This window comes from Crocodylus porosus, unplaced genomic scaffold (genome assembly GCF_001723895.1).
Source record: "Crocodylus porosus isolate Cpor-Errol unplaced genomic scaffold, CroPor_comp1, whole genome shotgun sequence".
Taxonomy (NCBI): domain Eukaryota; kingdom Metazoa; phylum Chordata; order Crocodylia; family Crocodylidae; genus Crocodylus; species Crocodylus porosus.
The window spans coordinates 240064092-240089282 of record NW_017728886.1 but is presented as its reverse complement, the minus strand read 5'-3'; the positions used below and the strand labels follow the sequence as shown (position 1 = coordinate 240089282).

Below are 25191 nucleotides of genomic sequence, written 5' to 3'. Positions count from 1 at the left end.
GGCCTGCCCTCCAAGCCTTGGATCATACGAGTGGCTCTCCTCTGGACTCTCCATTGGTTGCGTGAATTTTAGCAACCTGAATTTTACTTACCTGAAGGGTTTGGGAGGGAACTGATGTCAGCAAAGCTGTGAGCCTGTTCAACAGATCATTGGGAAGATATTCAGACACAGAAAGGGATATGAGCTCATAATAGCAAAGTGGAACTAATGAACATCACAGATATCGGGTGGATTATACCTCAGGAATCTCTTGGTTTCCAACAGCGAGTGATGACTGAATTGTTACTTTAAAAATCAATCTTCTATATATTTCACTGGCTTTATTGAAACTTTATTAAGATAGGCCTTAATCTCAGTTCCTTGCAGATAGAGGATGCATCTACACAAGACATTTATTGTGCAGTAAACATCTAGGTGTTTATATCTCACATTAAACATCTTGATATGTATTAGGCCAGAGTAAACTCGTTTACTCCACAACAGGATAGTACTTGTAAATACAAGTAAATACAAGTACTATCCTGCTGCAGAATAAAACCTCCACAACGGTGCATGTGTAGATGCTGCCTGGATGGCTGGGGCATGAGGGTGCTTTAGTGTAGGGGCTGCCTGCCAGCTAACCCCACACTGAAGAAACCCTTATGTCCCAGCCAGCCCCCTCTACAACCCATTGAGCTGGGAGGAACAGCCCTAAGCTGGCAGGCTGACTTCCCAGTCTCCCTGCCATCTAGGGCTGCTCTGGCCAAGCTGAACATGCTAAGGGTGCATGTGCAAATGGCAATAAATTCCAGAGTTTATTGCTTCACATTAAGTGAGGATTGTTTTATTTCTCTACTAAATAAGGCAGAAGGCAGGGCAGGGTGGCACCTCAGGGACTAACTAGTTCTCCACTATTTTTTTCTGTTAAATAAATATCTCTGGTAAATAAGAGGATGTTACAAATCTTCTGGGGGTTTTGTTTTGCTTTTTCTGCTAAAAGCAGATATTTTTTCAAATTCTGGTACATAGTTTTATCTATTCATCTTTATGTCTGTCCCTCTAATCCTTATAAGACTATGCAGTGTACACAATAGCAATACGAACTACACATCACTGGGGGAAAAAAACCATGAGACAGCATATATGGTATTGAAGCCTCAGAGCTCTATCCCTCAGGAACATCTAGGGAGGTGCCTGTCCTGCAGAGAGAATTCACTGAATAGCACCAAATTCTAGGTAGAACGTAAAGACTCTGGAACCATGGGAGAAGCAGTTCTCACTCCAGAGCCCAGGAGGATAAGAAATGGCAGCCAATATGCTGCTCTTCTAGCCCAGATACAGACATTACACTTTTACCGGTATAAGTGACTGGAAACTGGTCTATATCTATAACAGAACAGAAGTTCGGTTCACAGAATCAGTCTATACCCATAATAGAACAGAAGTTCGGTGCACGCAGGTTGGTTTAGAAATGGTAGAACCCAGTCTAAGATTTGCCCTCCCCACCAAGTAGCGAATGTGTTGTCTGTTCGCTACTGATCTAAACTACAGAAAACATACAGAAAACTGCATAACTTAAATCAATTCCTCCTTGGGCTTTTTGAATGTTGGTACCTAGGCCTAATGAGGCAAAAGAGATGTATTTTTCTTTTGTTCTGCTTAATTTAGTACATGGGCAGGACTGTACCAGGCGTGAGCTGTGAAGGTCTATAAGAGACTTTGAACCTCTTTAATTATGTTTTGATTTAACAGAACTTCTGCAAATGTAAGTATGTTTTCTGCTATGTTTTATATAGAGGTTTTAGAGTTAAAAAAGAAAATGTAAAACCAGTTTTGTGTTAGCTAAAATGAAGTTTGGGCTAAGCATCCAGCATTACAAAAGTCTCCTGACTCTCTTCCCGAAGAAGCTGATACAGCCGTAAGGGAATTAGCCACATAAGAATTAATAAAACCATTAATACCTGGTCCCTATGTTAGGAAATCTGGGTAACCCCATTGGTTCCCCATTTCTTACCTTGTGGTAGTATGGTTAGTGAAGTAAACCTAGATCTCAGTCTGGCCACAGCCTTTATTTCTATTTTTTGTGCAATTCAAAAGAGTTACAATTATTCCTATTACTGGGTACAAAGAATGATGCCCATTTATTCCTTGCTTTCATGACCCCAGATGATAGGGCATCTGCACCTTTTTGCCTGGCCTAACCTTTCTTTAGGTTTCTTGAATCATCATAAAGTATTTAGGAGAGGACAAGAGCATTTCTATAAAATTATTAAACTCATAGAAAGGTTATTATTCACTATTCAATTCTGCTAGTTCTGTTGAACTGTAATATTTTTATTAAATTCTATGATATTCTCGACCTTAAAATTCAGGGTATGGTACCCTATGTTCAGCAAACTCTGGATCTGGACCTCCTTATGTACAGTAGGGACCTTGTAATCCATCAGTTTCTACCCATTGATAAGAGTGTGCACACACTATTTTATATGTAGGTTACATCTCTTCTCTAACAGTATGACACAGTAAATGTACCTTAATTCAAAATTTTGATCATAGCCCTTGGGATTTGTTTGCATGTTTCTCATTCTAATTATATTTGAAATAATATTACATACTATTCAGTTAATTACCTTAACTCATCAGTTGACTGAGGCAACCAACTCCATAAAGAAGTCCAGGTTTTTATGATCCCTATGTATTTTTGGGAGCTGTACTATAGCACTCTTAGCATTGTACAAAGAGTTACATGTACAGTATTTCTTAAATAAAAATGGGCCCTGTCTGGAGGTAGACGATATTAGGTAGAGGATAATGTAAGCATGTCAAAATTTGAGAATGGGAAGAAAAATGTTGTCATTTTAACTAGTATTTAATGTTTTTATAGTGCTGTGGGAAACTTTACTGCCATGGTCATTTCTGGAAATGTTTACTTTTTGTGCCTTAAAATTTTTAAATGATTCCATCAGAAGATATATTTATATTAATTTAATATTTGTTATAAAACTAATGTAAACATTGACATGTATCTACGACATCCATCCTTAAACCACTTGTGCTCCAAATTAATGTAATAAAAGTTGAGAATCATAAATATAGTCAACGTTTATAGGGCACCAATGAATATTAACATCTATCAGCATTAAGAAGCCATAATTGAAGGGATTTATGTGTGCACTCATTTCTATCTACATACATATATATGGTGCATAGGAATAAATAAACCTTTGTCAAAATTTTAATTGCTGAATGACTGAAGTAGTTCTAAAATTTTCTGGTCTCCACCTCCTGTGGCTGTATAGATGCATGAATTTTACAATTCAAACAGGGTTTACCTAGAGCTATGTTAGGCCCAAAGGGACAAGAAGGTCGGTCTTCAATGTAAAATGGAACCAAGCTGTTTGAAGCAAGCTTTAAACACAAAGGCTAAGTACAGATAGTCAGAAAGCATGAGGCTGAATTGATTCAATATTCATAGATTAATCTAAGCTGCTTAGACTGAATCAATAAGCAAGTGAACAGACATTCTTTTTTGAGTTTAGAAATGCAGCTGTATGCCCACTGTGGCCCAGGTCAGAAGCCAGGGGGTACTGAAGCATCAATAATATCCCACTATGGGGACTGGGATGGTATGAGTGCTAAGGCGCATGGTTGGCAGCCCAGATGTTGCAAGCTCAAAGCCATTAGCAGAAGGGCTCATGGTAGACCCTAGCCCTGAGCATGACCCCTGTCATGTTGACACTATAAATATATAGTAAATATAACATCTGTTCCAAAATGGTTACAGTCTAAATAGAACAGGACAGACAAAGGGCTCCTATTTATTAGAGTGGGGCCTGGATGATGCCCAAAATGATTTCTCAAAAGTCATACAGAAAGATTATGGTAGAGCCAGGAGTTGAACCCAGGTCTCTTGAGTGTCATTACAATGCCTTAAGCACAAGACTCTTTTCTGAAAAAGTGCTTTCACACAGACTTTCACGCAAGAAGTCTATGGGCCAATGCCCTCCATCATTGCTGACCTTGTGAAGGAACACCTTGGGAGGCTGGATATGTTCAAGTCAGCTGGCCCTGACAATCTACACCCCAGGGTACTTTAGATGCTGGCAAGCATCATAGCCCAGCCTCTGGCATGGATCTTTGAGAACTCCTGGTGCTCTGATGTAGTGCCTGAAAACTGGAAGATGTGGTGCCTATCTTCAAGAAAGGGAGGAAAGTGGATCCGGCAAACTACAGGCCCATCAACCTGGCCTCTATCCTGGGGAAGATCTTAGAAAAGTTTATTAAAGAGGCCATCCTCTGGCCGACGCCAAAATCCTGAGGGATAGCCAGCACGGGTTTGTTGTGGGTAGGTCTTGCTTGACCAATCTCATTTGCTTTTATGACCAGGTAACCTAACACCTGGACAAGGGAGAAGAGATTGATGTCATATATCTTGATTTCAAAAAAGCCTTCAATCTGGTATCCGATGTTCACCTCTTGGCAACACTGGCCAGTTGTGGCCTTGGATCCACCACGATCCTCTGGCTGGGGAATTGGCTCTGTGGTCGGACCTAGAGGGTGATAATCAACGGAAGTCAATTGTCATGGTGCCCTGTGATCAGTGGTGTTCCCCAAGGCTCTGTTCTTGGACCCATATTGTTCAACATCTTCATTAATGATGTGGACACTGGAGTCAGAAGTGAACTGGCCAAATTCGTTGATGACACCAAACTTTGGGGCAAAGCATCAACACCTGAAGACAGGCAGGTGATCCAGGCTGACCTGGACAGGCTCAGCAAATGGACGGACGAGAACCTGATGGTGTTTAACACTGAAAAGTGCAAGGTTCTCCACCTTGGGAAGAAAAATCTGCAGCATCCTTATAGGCTCGGCAGTGCTACACTGGCTGGCGCTACGGAAGAAAGAGACTTGGGGGTCATCATTGACCACAAGATGAACATGAGCCTGCAATGCGATTCTGCAGCTAGTAAAGCGACCAAAACGCTGGCTTGCATCCATAGATGCTTCTCAAGCAAATCCCGGAATGTCATTCTCCCCTTGTACTCAGCCTTGGTGAGGCTACAGCTGGAGTACTGCGTCCAGTTTTGGGTCCCACAATTCAAAAAGGATGTGGAGAAGCCTGAAAGAGTGCAGAGAAGAGCCATGAGCATGTTCAGAGGTCAGGAAAACAGACTTTATGACGAGAGGCTGAGAGTTACAGGGCTCTTTAGCCTGGAAAAGCACAGGCTCAGGAGTGACCTGATTGCCACCTATAAGTTTATCGGGGTGACCATCAGTATCTGGGGGAACATTTATTCACCAGAGCGCCCCAAGGGTTGATGAGATTGAACGGTTACAAACTACTGCAAGACCATTTCAGGCTGGACATAAGGAAGAATTTCTTTACTGTCCAAGCCCCCAAGGTCTGGAACAGCCTGCCATTGGAGGTGGTGCAAGCACCTACACTGAACACCTCGAAGAGAAAATTGGAGGCTTATCTTGCTTGGATCCTATGACCCCAGCTGACTTCATGCCCTTCGGGCGGGGCGCTGGACTTGATGATCTTCCGAGGACCTTTCCAGCCCTAATATCTATGAAATCTATGAAATCTATGCCACTCACGGTCAATAAACAGATACCACACTCAGATGCTATAGCAATGAGCACAATATGGGTATAATAAAGAAGAACAGCATTAAAAATTTGAGGCACTAAGCTATGAAAAGTTTCATGGAAGCATTTGGAGCTATGCTACAGTTTATTTCTAGAATTCAGTAGAATTTTAGATACAAGTTAGCAATGCAGTATGGCAACCAAACAACTTGGGCAGCTTGGATTGTATTTTTTAGTGGTATCACACAATGAAGGAGGGAATTTCATTGGTACCAGTCCTGGTAGTAAGCAGTACATCCAGTAGGAAGCATTTCCAGTATCAGACTCATTTATGTGAAAGTCATTCCAAAAGACGTCACTTTCAAAAGACTATTCTTGCTATATATTTAGATTGTCTTTGCCAAAGAGGATTAATTGTTTCCTTCCTTTATTGGATAAATATTGTGTAAAAGAAAACAAATGTTCCTCTTATTATTCATCTTCCTTTATGCCTTCTGCTTCAGCATAGCATGAGGATGGGTTATTATTTGCAGTCAACTGTATAAGCAGAGAGGAAATTTGTTTATGGAAAGTTAGATTAAAAAACTATTGCTGGGAATCTAGCAGACCTTTTCAGGAGTAATATTAAACAGGAAATATATTTAAAACAGTGATTCAACAATCAGAGAATAAAGAACATATTATTTTGATTGCTTTCTTAAAAAGCTTCTTTATGGAACCATTTAATCACATGTGATTCTCAATTATGCTACTTACTGATTTTATTAAACCTTACTTATATATAATGAGAGAGCCAGTATTTGAAAAAAAAGTAATCGAATCGGTTTCCAACTGTGTTTCATATGATTATTATAATAACTGTAGTTTACCAGGCTCCAAAAATGACAAATAATAGGCTTCTAATTCTTTTGGTTGTGTTAATCTAAATGTAACAACGTTGTGGGGGTGAGTTGCACTTTTCCAGTACACACTGGACACCTAGCGAAGGTGTCCAAATTTCTGAGAGACAAATTGTTTAGAAAGTTCAGGTTACATTATTAAACTGGTTCAAATCAATACTCCAATCAGTTCAGTATACAGTTCTTGATTTATCAGATGTTTTGGAAGGAAGTGAAGTTTAGCCTGTCCAATAAACTTAACCCAAGGAATTATAACATGGAGTCACCTCAGTAGGAGATGTGCTTTTTATTCTAAAACACAACTATTAATATTCCTTATAAATCCCCAAGCCCTAGGGATAGCAGCAGCTGTGATTCCCCAGCTTTCACACATCCCTGAGCCCTGAGGATCATAGCTGCCATGATCCCCAGTTGCTATCCCTAGGGCTCAGGGATTTTATGCTGGACACGGTGCACCTTGCAGTTGGGAGCCCCATCAGCTGAAGCCCTGAATGTTAAAATGTTGAGTTTAGGTCTGAAATAAGAGTTCTGATGGTTTTCTCTGAGTTATCTTCAGATGAAAAAGCTGTTTTACCATGTGCCAATATATATCTATATAAACTTCCATAAAGCTTTATATAGTTCAAGCTTATTTACGAACTCTTGTAGCTTACAATGAGGCTGGGTGTTATCAACATATTGGAAGTGATGTGGGTTAAAAATAATGAAACCATATGGGTGTGAAAATTATACATGGCAAAATCATCTGTGTTTATTTCAATGATTACATATTAAAATAAACAAACATTCACTGTGTATATACATGCATATTCAAATAAATGTACTTGGCGTGTTTGTTTAAATCTGGACATAAGTTTAACATTAGGTCAAAACAATGTTATTGTTTCTTCCCATCTGTAAGCCAAATCTAACCTTGTATGAATATGGCTAATATGGGTATGATTTAAAAAATGCACAGGGCTTCCTAGTTCTGACTAGGAAGAAGTATTTGTGATACACTCAAAGACATATGTTTAGAAAAGCAAAGTTATAAATGTTTCCAGTCAGATAGGATGTAAAAATGTAATAGCATGGACTTCCCAACACACTTGTGCATTTCTTTATAAACTTATTAGAAAGACAAATCCATTGGGTCAGATGTTCTACTAGTATGCAAATTAATGTCATTCCATTGAAGACAGTGGTATGACACTAATATATACTGGTCCATTTGTTTGAATAGTTAATTTATCCCTGAATAGGTGAGCCCTTTCTTTTATTATGTAATTTAAGTTGGAAAACTATATTATTATAAATCAGAGTTAAGATTTTATATACATAGAAATAAGGAAATTCAAAGTCATGGTGCTCTCCACATTACTATATATGTTTATGAAGGTGAGAGACTTAATACCAGTGCACAATAAAACATTACCCAAATACTATTTGTTAACATGAGAGAAGAGATCAAAAAATAAAAAAGCTAACTTAATCTTTGCTTCAGTGAAGGCCTTGAACTCTGGGTATATTACATTCAATAGTAGTCAAAATTAGAGTAGCCAAACCTCCCCAGAGCACCTTGTTTCACTGTAGTTAGTAAATGACTGGCCTTACAAATTCAGTTTTGAAACAATGGACCTGAAAATGACAAAGACAATTGTTTTTTACTCCTCAGGGCAGTGGATGGAGGGGAGTGGAGCAGGTGGTGTGTGTGGTGGGGTCAAACAGTGCACCCCCTCTTGTGCCTGATCCCACCACCTTTGCACCTGACTGCCTCCCCTGTAGTGTCATGCCCCCTTCCTCCTCCACCTGTGCTCCTGCCCAACCCCCAAGCTACTGTTCCCACGTTTCCTCTCCCCTCAGCCTCTCTTCTCCCCTGCTTCCCTTCCTCAGTTTCTGTTCCCCACTGCCCTCCTCCAATCCAGAGAGTGTCAGGCTGTGTCTCTGTCCTACCTGGGGTATGGAGCACAGCCCAGGCCAGCCCCTGTAGTAGCCATGCAAGCTGTGCACCACTGCTGTGAAGCCAGTTGGTCGAGGGCTGTGCTCAGTATCCCAGACTGCCAGAGCGCATGGTGCCTGCGGGTGTGAAGCAAGGGTAAGTGGGGGAATGCAGAGGGACAGGCAGGGGAGCAGAGGCTACACTGGCAGAATAGATGGGGGAAAGAGGCTGCAGAGAGGAGATGGTGGGGTGCAGAGGTGGTGGGAAGGAGGCAGGCAGCAGCTGTGGCTGTGGCCCCACCCCTGAGTAGAGGCTGGAGCCTGAGTCACAGGCGCTGCCTACCCTCCCCTGCCCTTGTATGCGATTTGAAGATGAGGGTCTCTCCTCCCATGTTAAACCCAGCACTCTTTCCTGCCCAGGGCAGGGGGTCAGACTCAATGACCTACTGAGGTCCCTTCCGACCCTAACATCTATGAATCGATCAGTAAATATGGAATATAAGCAACAGTAATTTCTAAGGGTCATCCATTTAAGATGTAGATCCATCAACAGTAAGGTAGTACATTTACTGAAATTGTATGCCTAGGTGCATCTTCTTGCACCTTAATCTGGGTCCTCATCTTCCTGGAATATGTGCCAGAAGCTTTCCTCTTCACGTGTTTCTCATTGTTTTACCTGCCTCACCCAAAGGTGATGTCCCTTCAAGTGAAACCAAGAACTAGGAAAGGATAGCTGACACATAGCTGTGTGTGATCATGACTTGCTGATTTCCAGATGATAACTCAGAGGTAGTTATTGCTGCTTAAAGGATGATGTGCTCCATGCAAGTCTTCCATGTTACCACAAAGCAAAGGCAGTGGAAAGGAGTCAAATGGCAAGATGGCTCCTTCTGTACAGACCAAAGAGGTCTCCTCTTTTTAATTCTGTTGGGCACCAAAACTCTACTCTTTGGGATGTTACTTCTCAAGAACTCTGCCTAGGAGGAAGTTGGCTACAATGGAACAGGCAGCTAAAGAATAGGTCACTAAGGCACAACCTTGCTCCTGTAGCAGGGAGGCTGCTAGAGCAGTAGTCATAACCTGCCATGGCAGCCAGCCTTCCAGCTCTAATGAAAAACTGCTGCTCTGCTGGAGTGCCATCTGACCAGGAGGGGCAGGGCTTAAGCTGCATTTAAGCCCAGAACCTGAGCTGATCAGGGAGTTGAATTCTCAGAGCCAGAGAAAAGCTCTTGGCTACAGATCGTAGGAAAGGTCTCTGCTGATTCCTGGAATCCCCTAAGGATGTAAATAAGGTGATGGAGGCTTGTTATCAGAGAGATATAACCCAGGACAAGGAAAGGTATGGCTGCTCTGACAGTAATTTACTGCTGATGTTTGGACTCAGCATGGGTTTAGTTTGTTACTGCCAGTGTGCTTATTCCTTTCTTATAGCTGAATCTAGTGGTTTGTGTTTTGGACTGGTAGGGGTTGTTTGGAGGAGGTCCCAATAGTGTCTGAGGGCACGTGGGTATCCATAGCCTGCCCAGAGCAGGGCAAGGACAGGACCAAGGGTGTCCAAGATGGACTAATACCAGAGCTAGGGAGCTCAGGGTCCAAAGAAAACAGATGGAGGCTAGAGCCAGAAGCCTGATCTGGCACAATGGACCAGGGCTAGAGGGGCCAGAAAAAGAAAAGGGGCAGAGACTGAGAAGGCGGAGGCCCCAGCAAGGAAACAATTGCACAGTAACACTTGCAAGGCATAGGCATCATGTAAGGGGTGGATGGAGTTGTATAATAGCCCTTTAGTCTACAGGTGCCCTGGGGCAACACGGGTGAGTCAGGAGGACCCACTTAGCCTTAGAACAGAGACCAGTGGGGGCTGTGAAACCTGCTGGCAATTGGAGGAACTTAGGCTTGCTCTAGGACTTTTAGGCAGCTTCCCTTTCGATCTGATAAATATGTCAAGGCATAGTGGGCAAGTGAGAGAGGGAGGGCACCTTAGAGCTCAAACAGGACAAGAATTGCATGGTCACCAAGGGGTGTTATGGCCATCCCTGGAATACAAACATCTGTTTGCTGGTTACATCTGTCTGTACCCTAACATGATTGGGGATTTTAACAGGCCTTACAATATAGTGAATAAGACTGTACTACAGAAAGCAGTGCTTTGATCAAAATAAGAATAAAAGCTTTCATTTTATTTATGACCCTACTGCCAGAAACAATTATCATTTTCTTATCCCTTATGTTACTGTTTTAATAACTCTATTAGTATTTGGGTGGTTTCTATGAAGAATTATTCAATAAACATTGTCCAGTAAAAGTTAGATAGGCTTAGTCCAAAATCCTCTGGAATGTTTATTAAACAATAATGCTGAATCTTCTGACAGTTTTATTTCTGAGAATGTTACAACCTTATTATGTATTTCACTGAGTCATCCAACATTACTGAAAACTCCTGTACAACTTAATGAGCATTACAAAGAGCAGATGCAGCTGAATTACCAGACCATCCATTCTCTCTATAGAGAAATACAGTAGGGGAAAAAATGTACCAAAGAAATGTGCTTTGCTGAAAGATATGCTAACTAAAATAAAGACCAGCAGCAATGCAAATAAGAAAATATTAGTGAAATAAAGATAGATTAAGTAGCCTAACCTGATAAGATGATGTTTTATTAATGTGTTATTTATGTACTTTGCCTAGTTTAATGTATGATAAAGAACTTCTTAGGAGTATTACAATTCCAAAATGGTTGAAATGTGTGTTTATTTTTCCAAGTAGGATTTTACATGTTATTTGTTTGTTATTCCTTGCTTTCATTTTTAGAAACTAGTCCTCCTTGCAGCTATCTTTCAACACCTGTGAACCACTGCTAACATCATCTATTGGTGCTCTTCTCAGTTGATGTTATATTTGGCCTGATCTGTTATCCGCTAAAATCAATATAATCCAAATAACTTCCACAGGCCTTTGATCAGACCTGCAGTGCTTGACCCTAAATAAATTTAGTTGGCTTCATTTTTCTGTCATAAAAATAATGGGTGAAATCTTGACGCCATTGAAGTTAATGGGAGTTATGCCATTTGGTTTCAGCATGACCAGGATTGCATCCAGCTAAAAAAGAAGCAATTTAATGGAAACTTCAGGGCCTTGCTGACTGGTCACATAATCAAATTACTATAACCTTGTCCTTCCTTTCCTATACTCAGCAAATAGTTCCTGACAGTACTTTGGCTGAAATACATTCACAGAACTATAGGTTTATTTTTTATATATAAAACATTTATGAAAGATAAAGGCTTTTTACATATATTTTCTGAACAGGACAACCATCTTTGTTAAATGCATTCCAGCACATCCAACTGGCTGCAGTTTGTATATGCTCTCATATTTCATGTCTGTTTTCGGGTACAGTTCTTTTCCTCGTGTGTTCAGTGAAACAAACCTAGCATGTATTCAGAGGTATAGTCGGTGTAACCAACTGTTTGTATTTTGTGGTTCTTGCAATATTTATGGTTTTGAGGTTTTTTTGTTTTTTTTTAATTTCCAGCTCCTGGGTAGACTCAGCTGAATATGTAAAAACTGCCACATCTGTAAAAAAAAATAAAAGACCAAAGTGTCTAATTCTCCCATTGTAGAAAAGAGCATAAAACCTGACTCAAGTGACATCTAAAGGTTCAGGAACCAGAAGGCACAAAATACCCTTTTATTTATATTAATAAAACTCATAATTAATTTTTTTTTTTTTAAACTTTATGCCTTTTAATGATTTAATTTTTGTGGCCTAACTTACGATGTTGTGATAAATAACATTCTATAAACTGTTGAATGCAGAGATTAAAATCCCCACTCAATTTATATTTCTACAAGTTTATTTATTCATGTATACATGCATGTATATTATTGATGTACTGAATTTGTCATGTAAATAAAATAATCAAAAAATAACATGTATGGAGCAAATCCAGTGGTTCCACTCCAGCTTTTCCTTCCTCTCTGTTCATTAGATTATGAGCTTCCATAATAATTTCCCTGTGGCAGTATCTTGGTGTAGCCTATATTGTATTTTCCTGCTTTAGAACTCAACCCTTTCAGTCAAGAAGTAGATGCAGGAAATAATATGATCATCCTATATAGGTATCCAGAATTTTAGAATGGGATTAAAAAGGTCCATTCCAGTGGCACTTCCACATAAAATATATACAGTAATTCTGGGCGGGGTCTGGTTGAAGACAAATTTACTGGTTAAAGAAAGTCAACAAGCAGCAAGTAGTAGTTTAAAAATAGTATTCACTTCATCCAGTACTTGAGTAGCACATCTACACAGCGTGTCATATCAACATAGTGATCACGTGGGTCTTGTGATCAGCACTTATGTTGTCATAGCGATACGCAACCCCAGTATAGTGCACTGCTACAGTGAAGTGCCCACAAAATCTAACCACACACCACAAGCATGGCGCAATAACTGCCCAAACTGGGCCATGCTTTAGTACTCGCTTCCTCTGGGTCCAAAAGGATGTACTAAAGCACAGTGCCATAGCAATGTCACTGTGCAGTGATTTGTATAAAAAATCAAGATGTATCAAAAAAATTCTGCATATGAAGCACAATGTAAAATCTTGTTTGGACAACCCAGTTTCTATCCTTTACCACAGCCTGGTAAAAGTCCCTGTAATAAATGGATAAGTTACATGAAGTAGTAAACCTGAATTGGGAAAAGATCTCTGGAGATATTAGTTTGTCTTTTGTAATTAATCCTTTGTTTTATTACTTATTGAAGTCATTATTATGGCAAGTCCCTTGGTCTCAAGGATGACATTGCCAAATAGGGTTCATTGAATCAGGTGTAGTGAATGCAGAAACAACCATAAAGACGTATATATCAGCACTTTGTGCCACAAATTTCACAAGACTACTCCAACACCCCATATGTGAACCAGTCTATTGCTACTGCTGACATCTTTTGCCTCATGTACTTTTCCTGCCCAGGAATGTGGTATTGTTCTTCTGAAAGGCCTATACCTTCTCTCACCTTTACATTCCCTTGCTGTCTGTTTATGGCTAAGAGTTAGCCAATGAGCTATACTCAATCAAGTGTACCTTGAAACACACCTGCTGAAAGACATGCTGTAATACCCAAATTAGGGTGGCAACTGGGTAGGTCAGGCAAATATTTTTGTGGTTTGGGATTGTGAGAGTTTCTTTATACCTCTCCAGATGAGTGTCCAGCCTTTTTCAGGCTTAAAAAATCAGATAATCATTTTTACTCGTGAAACATTTAATCTTGAGGTAACAGCCTTTCTGTACATGTGGTATTAAAATCGGTAGGCGATTCCAATTTGTTACAGATCTGTCTTTGGCTCAGCTGATGTGGCTTACCAGAATGTCCTTAGCAGTTATCCATCTGCACAGGAATGCTTATAGATAAGATGAAAGAAGATTTTATTATTAATCACACATTGTGTATATGACTCCTGCTCCCTTTCTGCAAGTCTAAATCAACTACATCTGGTTCTTACCACTCAGCTGTACAGCTTACTCTACCAGAAGCAGGTCCAACTTGATTAAAAATGAATTACTAAGGGAGGTAGTTTCTAGAATTTGGGAATCTGTTAACCATAAAAAATACAATCAGTCATAGAAAGAAACCATTTACCAAGTTTGCAGCAGGCATAGCTCCCTTGACTTCAGTGGAGGTTCATCAGTTTATAACAGCTGCAAATCTGGACCAGCGCTGCTGCTGGTAATAATTTATGGAACATATTAAACATGTTGTCAGAACAATGCTTGCACCATTCAGAAACTAATCAAGCATTTTCTAGAGTGGCAATGCCTTCATTGCATGTTGTAGCAGGGTCTAAGCAACTAGAGAGCACAGTCCAAGCCTAGGGTAACTGGACAAAATAAAACAAAGCCTTCTCTTTGGGATTTCCAGTTTACTTTAGAAGGTTTTTGTTCTACCTGATAACACAGCCAACAGTCTCTGGCTGTATTCCCTTCCTTAATTTCATCAGGCTGTAATCTTGACCCAAACAGTATCAAAACAATTTAGTAGCTTATGTCTCTAAAGTTATCTGTGCTTACTGGTCAACAACACCTATCATTTCCTCTCCTGAGAGAAGCCCTACTTCTTTTTAAAGTTCTGAGCACAGCTGTATTCAGCCTCGTTCTCTCCTGAGACTGAAATCCCATGCTAGGATTTAACCTAAGAAAACTGCACAGTTACTTTTGTGAGGAGTTAAAGTGGAGGCATAGTAGGATGGGAAACGAGGGTGCTTGCTATGATGCACTGGAAATCCATTAAATGATTCATCTAGTTTAATGGAGTGTGGAAATGAATGTGCTCCAGCAGATACTCATGTTATGTGCATCAGCATCCCCACACTGAAAAACAAGCTTTAATTAGAGTGCCCCATTGCAGTTTTTTTCAGCTTGGGGACATTGATACGTGTGACAATTGGGTGCTTTTAATTAACATGGTTTGCTAATTAAAGCACCTGCCATGTCTCTCAGAGCACATGTAAAATGCCCAAGGATTCCCATCAAGCTTTGGCACCTGTAAAACACCTTGCATTACCAAACCTGATGCTCTCTTGCAGTGAACTCTGTTCAGTGCAGGGACAATTTTGCAGCCAGTCACTGTTCTCTGCTTCTCCACTATAGCTGCTCCAGTCCTCACATAATTTAGGGCAGCAAAAGAGTTTCTTTAACTTATTCCAGCTGGTTATAATACCTAAGGGACTGTAAGCTAGCTGAGATTTGGCAGATTGTCCTCCCCTCTGTATGTCCTATCATGTCTCTTCCTGCTACGACATGCCCCCTCTATGGAGGTCATGGGAGAGACGGTTGTCATATGAACCATTCTCACTAGTTTTAGACCAGTCATCATCTCCCTCAAGCTAGAGGAATTCTCAGCTGGCCCCTATGACCAGATTCTGGTCCTCTTATGCTACTTGATGGAGTCAAAGGAGCGGAAAGAGAAAGAGGGAAAGGTCTTAGGTTCTTACGTAATCCGTGGCCTTTACATTAGGATTAAGCAAGAAACTTCCAGTTCTTTGAAGTCCTTGTGTACTGTTTTTAAGATGCAACCCTATATCATTACTCACCAATAAAATTATAATAGATTATAAAGAGAAAACCTATTAAAAGCTGTAAAAAAAGATAGATATTTGCAATGTTAATATGCTACAGATATTTCAAATCAGTGGCTCAATGACATGGCCAGGCATCTGAGACACGGGGGCAGCATCAACCTCCAGTTGCCACCCCACCAGCAGTGTAATCATAATTGTAATGGTGTGGCTGCCATTTTGTTTCACTTCCCCCAAATTGGCCCCAAGGGTAATTGCCACAGTTGCCCCTCCTTAGTTATGCCACTGTTTTGCATTGCATCGTAAAATCACCAGCCTGGTTACTCCTTTATAAATCCATCATCCTTGAGTGCTCTTCAGATCTCCTATTAAGTAATAATGCAATTATTGAGTAATCTACTCTGCCTCCCAATTCTGAAGACTATTCCGTGATGTAAAGTCCCAGCTTGTCCTCCTGTTTTTTAAAGTCCCTGTTCTTTTTTGAAGCCTCTTAAACCTCATCTCACCCTCAAAGAGAAGTTAATAAGGACATGATGTTAACAAAACTCATTCTGAATATCACTGCTAATTTACGTCACTTAGTAACATGCAAACTCCCAAGCTTCTATATGTTAAAGCTGGTAAATTTGTTCTAAAACAGCTTATTCTTTAGAATTGTAAAGAGGATGGAAATAGCCCCACATTATGGATTAAGAAGGGTCTGTGTCAGCACTAGTAGCCATTGGGCCAATATATTTACTATGCAAACAAAACTCAGTAAGAGACAAATGTTCATCTACATCCTTCATTTTTATATATGAATCAATATGTTCTTTGCTGAATCACCTGCAGTGTAAATGCAGAGGTTTGTTTTAATATAGCAAATTGCAATGAACTCTCATTTCTTTGAAGGCAGCATTCAATCTTAGGTAAATGCACTGGGGGCACGGTGTGGGAATGTGTGTTTCTCCAGGGATAAACAGCAGTGGCACAATATGTGCTGCTGCTGCTTGTCCCTGGGGAGCACCTATGCACATGTGCTCTGGAGCAGAGCAGGTGGGGTAAGGGAGGCTGGCCCCAGCAGCCTTCCCAGGAGTCCTGGGGATCTACGGGAGCTGCAGCTGCAGCAATCTGGCAGCAGGGGGCATGGGTCCAGCTGGCTAGGCTTCAGTTTTGAGTGGCACACACTGCTGCCACACGTGCCACCCCACTTTTTTTAAGCACAGATTTTTTGACACAGGGATCTCCCAGTGTCAACCTCCTCCCCCCTTCCCCCCAACCAACTTGCCCAATGCTGCAAATTAGCAGTACAGGGAATGCCTTCACATATGGCACGTGCAGTGTACGGTGCTGCAAACGGGTCTGCAGTGCTACATACTGCATATGTACACTTGTCTGGATGTGCCCTGAGCCTCTAAACAAACATCTCATTTGAGGTGATTCTGTTTGTTCCAACGTATGACTCGGGGCTGCACAGCCTTTTACGCGCGTAGCCCTTCAAGCTGCATTGGTGCTCCTCTGGCAAAGGTGGCAAGAATGAGCACACAGTCTAAGTGAATGGCAGTTGCGTTAAATAATGCACATAACAGTGTCCCAGGAAAAACTGATAGTACATTTTATCTGGCATATTTCATAAATACTTGAAGTGGGACAGTGGATGTGAATATCTAGGATCCCAAGACAAAAGGCTTTCTCCTGGGAGAAATGCAACATCTATTTACAGCCCAGGGAGAGAAGGACTTTACAGTGCTGAAAGCTTTCACACAAAACTTTCATTGACCCCACATAGGACCTCAAATAATGGTGAGGAATGGTTTTTCACTGAGAGAGCTTACATCAGGATTCCTAGCTGAGCATTCGTCTGTCATTACAAGAAAGCCCGAAGTGGTACTTTTACTTTGCAAAGCTCTTATTGTTGTTTGTTCTTTCACAGCTTGAGAACTACATTGTGGAAAACATGAAGTCAGAGATGGCTCAAATACAGCAAAATGCAGTTCAGAACCATACAGCCACTATGCTTGAAATAGGAACCAGCCTTCTAAGTCAGACAGCAGAGCAAACAAGAAAACTCACGGATGTTGAAACCCAGGTACATCCCCAGGGCCATATTTCGCAAACTGTTAACAGCAGAGAGCCTTGCCCACTACCTTCTCTTTCACTACATCATCTTTCAACACTGTGATCCAAGATATATTCATACCTTCTGTATGCTGGTAGCAACAGTAATGATGACTGTCATATTTTTTTAAAATTTAATGAGGTTGGTATATCTAACTTTGCATGTATCTGTCAGGGTGAACTAGCCAAGAAAGTTCCCAGTATTTGACCTGAAATAAACAGCCTAGCTACTGACTGTGAACAATATAATTTTCAAACTAAATAAATAGTTTTGAGACAAAATAGTTATTCTGATCTTTTGTTAAAGGTTTCTAGTATTTTCCAACCTTTTAAAAAGTATTTCACCTACAGATTTTTTAAATCTGCAAGACAGAAAAAAGAACATTCATGTGTCAAGTACTCTACACTTGTGCATTTAATATTCTACAAAGTGTTATAATGTGGCTTGAATTAAATATTGTTTTGTAGTGACTGCAGAGGCTTTCCCATAACAGATATATGTGCTGGTATTTTGCTTATCAAAGTGCAATATATAATATTCCTTTTCTACTAATTTCTATCAGTCTTCTATTTGTGCTGAAATCTTTGTCTTCAGTGACTTCCCCTTGTTGTTAAAATAAATACATTGATGTGCTATGTGTATTTGGTTTCTTAAGGCAGGATATATACTATCTGAGATAGGTCATATCATCTGAACTCAAATCCCAGTGCAAATTTACAGTGCCCCTCCCATACTATTATATAATCACATCACAGCATATAGGTAGACATGATGAACACATGGTGGTAGTAAAACAGTGTGAAATAAACTGTAAGGACACTAACACATGTGGGGAGCCTGCTCTGATGAGCTGTAAATCCAGCGTGTCAGAGCAGACTCAATTAATCAAGTCTGCTGGAGCACAGAAATTGATGCGCTCTGGCAGTCTCATGCATTGTGTATCAGCAGCACACTGCGCCTCCACGCTGAGAAAATGGAGGCAGTGAGCTTTAAACTAAAACAGATTTGATGACCTAACACCTGGACAAGGGAGAAGAGATTGATGTCATATATCTTGACTTCAAAAAAGCCTTCGATCTGGTATCCCATGATCACCTCTTGGCAACACTGGCCAGTTATGGCCTTGGATCCATCATGATCCTCTGGCTGAGGAACTGGCTCCATGGTTGGACCTAAAGGGTGATAATTGATGGAAGTCAATCGTCATGGTGCCCTGTGACCAATGGTGTCCCCCAAGGCTCTGTCCTTGAACTCATATTGTTCAACATCTTCATTAATGACGTGGGCATTGAAGTCAGAAGGGGACTGGCCAAGTTCGCCGATGCATCCACACCTGAAGACAGGAGAGCGATCCAGGCTGACCTTGACAGCCTCAGCAAATGGGTAGATGAGAACCTGAAGGTGTTTAACACTGAAAAGTGCAAGGTTCTCCAGCTTGGGAGGAAAACCTGCAGCATCCTTATAGGCTCGGCAGTGCTACACTGGCTAGCACTAAGGAACAAAGAGACTTGAGGGTCATCATTGACCACAAGATGAACATGAGCCTGCAGTGCATTGTTGCAGCTAGTAAAATGACCAAAATGTTGGCTTACATCCGTAGATGCTTCTCAAGCAAATCCTGGGACATCATTCTCCCCCTGTACTCGGCCTTGGTGAGGCTGCAGCTGGAGTACTGTGTCCAGTTTTGGGTCCCACAATTCAAAAAGGATGTGGAGAAGCTTGAGAAAGTCCAGAGAAGAGCCACGCGCATGATCAGAGGTCAGGAAAACAGATCTTAGGATGACTGACTGAGATCTATGAGGGTCTTAACCTGGAAAAGCGCAGGCTCAGGGGTGATCTAATGGCCACCTATAAGTTTATCAGGGGTGACCATCAGTATCTGGGGGAACGTTTTTTCACCAGAGCGCCCCAAGGGATGATGAGGTCGAACGGTTACAGACTACTGCAAGACCGTTTCAGGCTGGACATAAGGAAGAATTTCTTTATTGTCCAAGCCCCCAAGATCTGGAATAGCCTGCCATTGGAGGCAGTTCAAGCACCTACACTGAACACCTTCAAGAGCAAATTGGAGGCTTATCTTGCTGGGATCCTATGACCCCAGCTGACTTCCTGCACTTCGGGCAGGGGACTGGACTCGATGATCTTCCAAGGTCCCTTCCAGCCCTAATGTCTATAAAATCTATGAAAATCTGTGATCCCCCATCCCTTTGCCTGAACACTCTGACAACTGTTCAGCCTCCACAAGAGAAGGCTGAGGGGGGATCTAGTGGCCATTTACAAACTAGTCAGGGGGGACCAGCAGGCATTGGGGGAGTCCCTGTTCCCCCGAGCGCTATCAGGAGTGACAAGAAATAACGGTCAAAAGCTGGTGGAGGATAGATTTAGGCTAGATATCAGGGGGCACTATTTTAGGGTCAGGACGGCTAGGATCTGGAACCAACTTCCAAGAGAAGTGGTGCTGGCTCCTACCCTGGGGGGTCTTTAGGAGGAGGCTAGATGAACACTCTTTCCTGCCACAGCAGTGGGGTTGGACTTGATGATCTGTTCAGGTCCTTTCTGACCCTACAAACTATGAAACTATGAAACTGTAGCCAGGAGCTGCAACATGGGGCTTCCTGGCCCATGTTTTTGCGGTGCTGGGAACTGGGGGTGACAGGAAGGGAAAGGGACCCCCTGCCATGTGGACTCCCTCCAACTTGCTGGCTCAGGTCTTGGGGGGGACCAGGCTGGGTTTGCATAGCAGGGGGGCTCCATTCTCCCTCCCCTTCCCGGCACTTCCTCCAATTCCCAGCATGGTGAAAAGTGGTGCAGCCCTGAGCTGCAGCACCTGGCTCCAACTGGAGAAATGGAGGCCTCTGCCGCACAGACCAAGCCCAGCCCCCTCCCCTACAATACCTAAGCCAGCAAGCTGGGGAGAGGTGGCCTGCATGGCAGGGAGGGTCCATTTTCCCACCTCCCCGTCTGGCTGCACAGGAAAGAAACAGAGCTTTTTCTGTTTCCTTTCTGTGACAGCGCAGGGACAGGACTAGCCAAGAGCCAAGGATTACTGGCCAAGGCTCATATGCTAGCCTGAGAAGGGGTTGGCAGAATTTGACCTACCTTGCCTCATGATGAGCTGTGGTGCAGATGTTCAACAAAGCACTCTAACCTAAAGCACTTTACTCTGATACCATATCCATCCAAGGTTAACTCAGAGTAGAATCCACCATGTTTAAAGCATGTGTGCTACGAACTTCTGTTTGGTTACAGTCATAGGGTTGTAGAGCCCTTTCTCCATGCTTATTGCACAATAAGTGTAATTTCTGTACCTAGATTTTGACATTTTAATATGGTAGGTTGGTAATGGGTGAAGCTTGGTTCAACCCATGTGCCTGCAGCTAAGGTGCTATTTACTACTTTCTGAGCCAAGTAGAAGCAAAGAGGTTTCAAACTAAAACAATGCATTAATAAGCCAAGTGTAAGTGCTAGGTTTAACATTTTTTCACATAAGTTAATTTCCTATTAGCCATGCATGAGAAAGCATTGCCATGGTATCAGTATGATACTGATAATGTTTTGCATTATTAAATAGGCAGTATATTCCATTCTCAAAGTGACTGATTTCAGTGATGAGTTTATTTCCCTACAGCAAATAAACTTTTCCATTAAAAAAAAAATGCTTCATATCCTCAAGTGATGAAAACTGAAATTTTAATGCAGGAAACTCAGTCACCATATTGTCATTTTTGCTGAAAATTCCCTCAGTGCGTGAGAGACAAAAGTGGTTATTAGAGTCCATTATCTACCCTTTAAAAATGTTCTTGTCAGTTCATTATAGTCTTATTGGGTAAGTTGCTCTCCATGGGTGGAATCCTGATGCTGCACACAGCCCCTTTGGAGTAAAGAAAAACTACATGAAACAATTGGCATGTGACTTGTATCTTTCATAAACTGTGTTTTAGTGCAAGTGGCAATAATGTAAGCAAACACACTAAATGCCTGCCACTGTTGCAAAAGAAGCATCTCAAGAGAATACTGTCATACAAGTTCTATTTACAAAATAGTGGATGCAACAGTTTGCCATCTCTTCACATGCTAATTACTTTAGCACTCATGATGCAAGCATTCTTTGTATTAGCATGGTTTGATGCTTGTCACCTTGCTCACAATGAAACATACTTGTCAGATACCTTTTCCTCATTAAAATAGTATACTCTGCAGCAAATGTGGGTCTAGATCCTTAATGGCCAAGCATAGCTTCACTGATGTTTAAAAATATATTAAAACCTAAACTGGAACCTTTCAATGAATTATCATACAAGCCTGTCAGGAAGTAGAATTAACCTGTCCCTGTTCATGTCTACAACATGGTAATACTAAACTATTGCAAGTTTTAATGCTTTTATTTATCCTTAAGGTACTAAATCAAACATCCAGACTTGAAATTCAGCTGCTGGAAAATTCGTTATCTACTTACAAGCTGGAAAAACAACTGTTGCAACAGACACATGAAATCCTGAAAATTCATGAGAAAAACAGGTGAGAGTAGATTGTTGGCCCCATAAATGTGTCTTTTTTCCTCAGTATAAAAGAACTTTCTTTTAATGTTACTTTAGACGACCAGGAAAACAGAGCTTCTGAGGCTTAAGGAAGCAAATATAGGTATGTGGGAAGTCTTGGTAAAATCTAGATTGACAGATGCTAGAAATTAAATAGATAAAGAATCAACAAAACCTGTACTTTACATCACTGACGCACAATTTCCCTGTAAAGCTGGCCACTGCTATGGCTCAGTGATAATCTTTGGATAATATATATATGTTTAAACTGGAATGAAACTAATTTTGTGTCTACATTTACAATATAATTATAAGCCTGCCAGCCTGATTCTAATCCTGGGCAAGGTGTGAAAAGAATGATATATGATCTGATTATTAAAGAAAGAAAGGTAAGTAGTATAATTACTATTTAATGCCAACTGGCAAAGCTTTAGGAAACATAAATTTTCTCTAATTAACTGGTATATTTTTGGATGAGATTACAATCTTGGTTCAAAAATGTAGTAATAGTCACGTAATAAACTCCTGTAAAGACTCTGATATTAGACTGCATGATAATTTGATCCAGATATTAGACCAGAGCACATACATTAAATAAATTAGAAAATAGACAGGCTGAACTGATAGGTTTCAGAAGGTGGTGGTAGCAGAGAATTGTTACTGAACTAATATACCCCTCATGGGATTCATAGGTACCAGTTCTTGATCCAAAGTTTTTACTCTTTTTATCAATTCTCTGGCAAGAAAAAAAACCCCTTTAAAATCTTTATCATTAAAGACAATGTGTAAATGAAGAGGGGGACAGGTCACAGATTCAGAGAATTCTGGTATAATTAGCAACCACGTCAGTATGGCCAAGTGTAAGATCATTCATTCAGAAAAAAAAAAAAGGGCTGTACTTAAAGAAATGGTGGGTAGGGTGGGGGAGTCTCTCCTTGGAATCCATGACTGAAATGGGTTGAGGTTCACAGTGAATTTTCAGCTGAATATGAGATTCCAGAGCAGCACATGACCAAAAGAGTAAACTCTATCTATTAAACTAATTATAAGTAGAGAGGCTATTTTATCTCTGTATCAGTGGTAGTGGGACCACTCCTGGAATACTGTGTTCAGTTCTGATGTCCACACTTCAGTAAGGATGTTGTTAAACTGAAGTGTGTTGAGAGAAGAACTAAGAATGACTGAGGTTTGCAAAAAATGAAAAACACAAGCACAGTCTATTGAGTTTAACAAAGAGAAGGCTAAGTGATTAGTGAATCAGAGTCTGTAAGTAACTATACGGGGATCAGAAGTTTGATAACAGTAGGATTTTTAATCTGACAAATAACTGTATGACAAGATCGAGCGGCTAGAAGCTGAAACCATGCAAATGGAAACTACAAATAAGGTTCTTCTTTTTTTTCTAACAGCAAAAGTAATAAACCAGTGGATAAACTTAAGAGATGTAGTGGATTCCCTCCCACTATCAAGTTTGGCTGGTTTTCAAATCAAGATTCTATAGTTTAACTGCAACAACTAGGCATAAAGTAATTTGGAAATGCCCTGTGGCCCATATTATGTATATCCAGGCTGTCCAACTGGTGGTCTGTGGACCACATGCATCCCACAAGGGGTAATCTACCACTTCTGGGCTCAAGATTTGGGTGCCCTCCCAGCTTCCATTGGTTTTCTGCTGGTGTTGCTGGAGTCTACAGTCTCCCCCCTCCATCATCCTGCTTCCTCTGCCTGTCCCTACCCCTGTGGCTTCTGGGACTGAGGTTGCTGATGGCAGAGGATCTGAGGGAGACTTGAGGATCCTGTATAGCCTGGCATGGTGTGGTGGTGGGGACCCCTGTGACATGGCAAAGGGGTGTTGGTTCAGTGCAGTGGTTGGAGAGGGGACACATAGCATGGTGAGCATGTGACTTGTACAATGTATGGTTGGAGAGCCTGCAGCTCCTAGTCATTCTGAAGCTGGATAATCCTGATGTAAGTCATCAGTCTTGGTCAGTGGTGCTCATTGTTTTGGCTCCATGGGTAGATGAATGGCACAAGGCTAATCCACATCTGTCTGGACCGGGATGCAGCTCCAGAGGTCCCACGCCACTATCATCCAGCTGGGATCTGGCTCTAGGGAACCCACACTGCCTCCTGCCCTGCCCTGTGCTATTCATAGTGTCAGGGTATCCATCTAATTTAACAGATTCTTAAATTTCAAAGAGACATTTTGATCATCTAGAATTGGGGGGGTTCAACCCCCAACCTATGAGCCAGATGATATGGCGCCAGGGGCCAGAACTGGCCTGCAGGCTGGGGGCTGAACACTTCTGGTCTAGATGAACAAAATGGTCTCCTTTTTGGTCTTTAAATTTAACAATCTATTAAATTAGAGGGATTATGTGGCAACAAGCCAACAGAAGACAGAAAGAAAGAGGTGGTGGAGAAAATAAATGCCCTTTGTAGAGAATATTATAAAGAAATACATTGCTTAATGTTGATGCATTTACAAAGGTGATCAGATGATTCACTGTCTATTGTACATTTTGGTAAAGTATATAATCTAATTGGTGTTGGTAATCAAAGGTTGTCAAAGGTGGATCAGAAGCAATTTGACTGAATTGAGATTTAATTCAATGAGCTCACAAATTACATATATCAATTTATATATATAATATATATTTTATATGTCTGTGTATGTATGTAGGTTTTTAGTCCTCTTTTAACTGACAGGACAAAGAGTTGCCTTTTTGATCTGCCCATTTCTGATTAGGCTCAAGAATTGTGTTATAATGTGCAAGGGATAGAATTGTTTAAGCGATGTCTTGTGTATTTAATATTTTATATTTATTTATGTATCTTAACAATGTGTCGAGGTATAAGGCATGCGCGGTAGTAAATAAACTTGACTTCCCTTGACCTTTGGGTGGCTACACTGACATGCATGATGAAATAGTCTATGGCGTGACAAAATGGTCTGAGTCTGCATCTGGAAATAAGGAATGTATTGAAAATCAATATATATACTTGTGAGGGAGCGGGGCGTCTAGGGGCGGCCGTGAGCTCCCTAGCGCCGCCTACCGTCACGTTAGGGTGACGTAGCACCCTCAGAACC

General features: G+C 41.1%; 1 protein-coding gene across 2 annotated transcripts in view; it reads left to right on the top strand.

Annotated features, from left to right (window-relative positions):
* ANGPT1 (angiopoietin 1) overlaps positions 1–25191 on the top strand; it is a 253626-nt gene that overhangs the window by 99632 nt on the left and 128803 nt on the right. The window contains exons 1-3 of one of the 2 annotated variants that reach the window (XM_019551859.1): positions 17084–17088; positions 17383–17532; positions 21959–22080. In XM_019551859.1, the coding sequence (XP_019407404.1) occupies positions 17401–17532; positions 21959–22080 (254 nt within the window). In that variant the 5' untranslated portion in view covers positions 17084–17088; positions 17383–17400. Of the gene's footprint in view, positions 1–17083; positions 17089–17376; positions 17533–21958; positions 22081–25191 lie in introns of those variants that run through there. The other variant, XM_019551851.1, reaches the window with a different exon arrangement.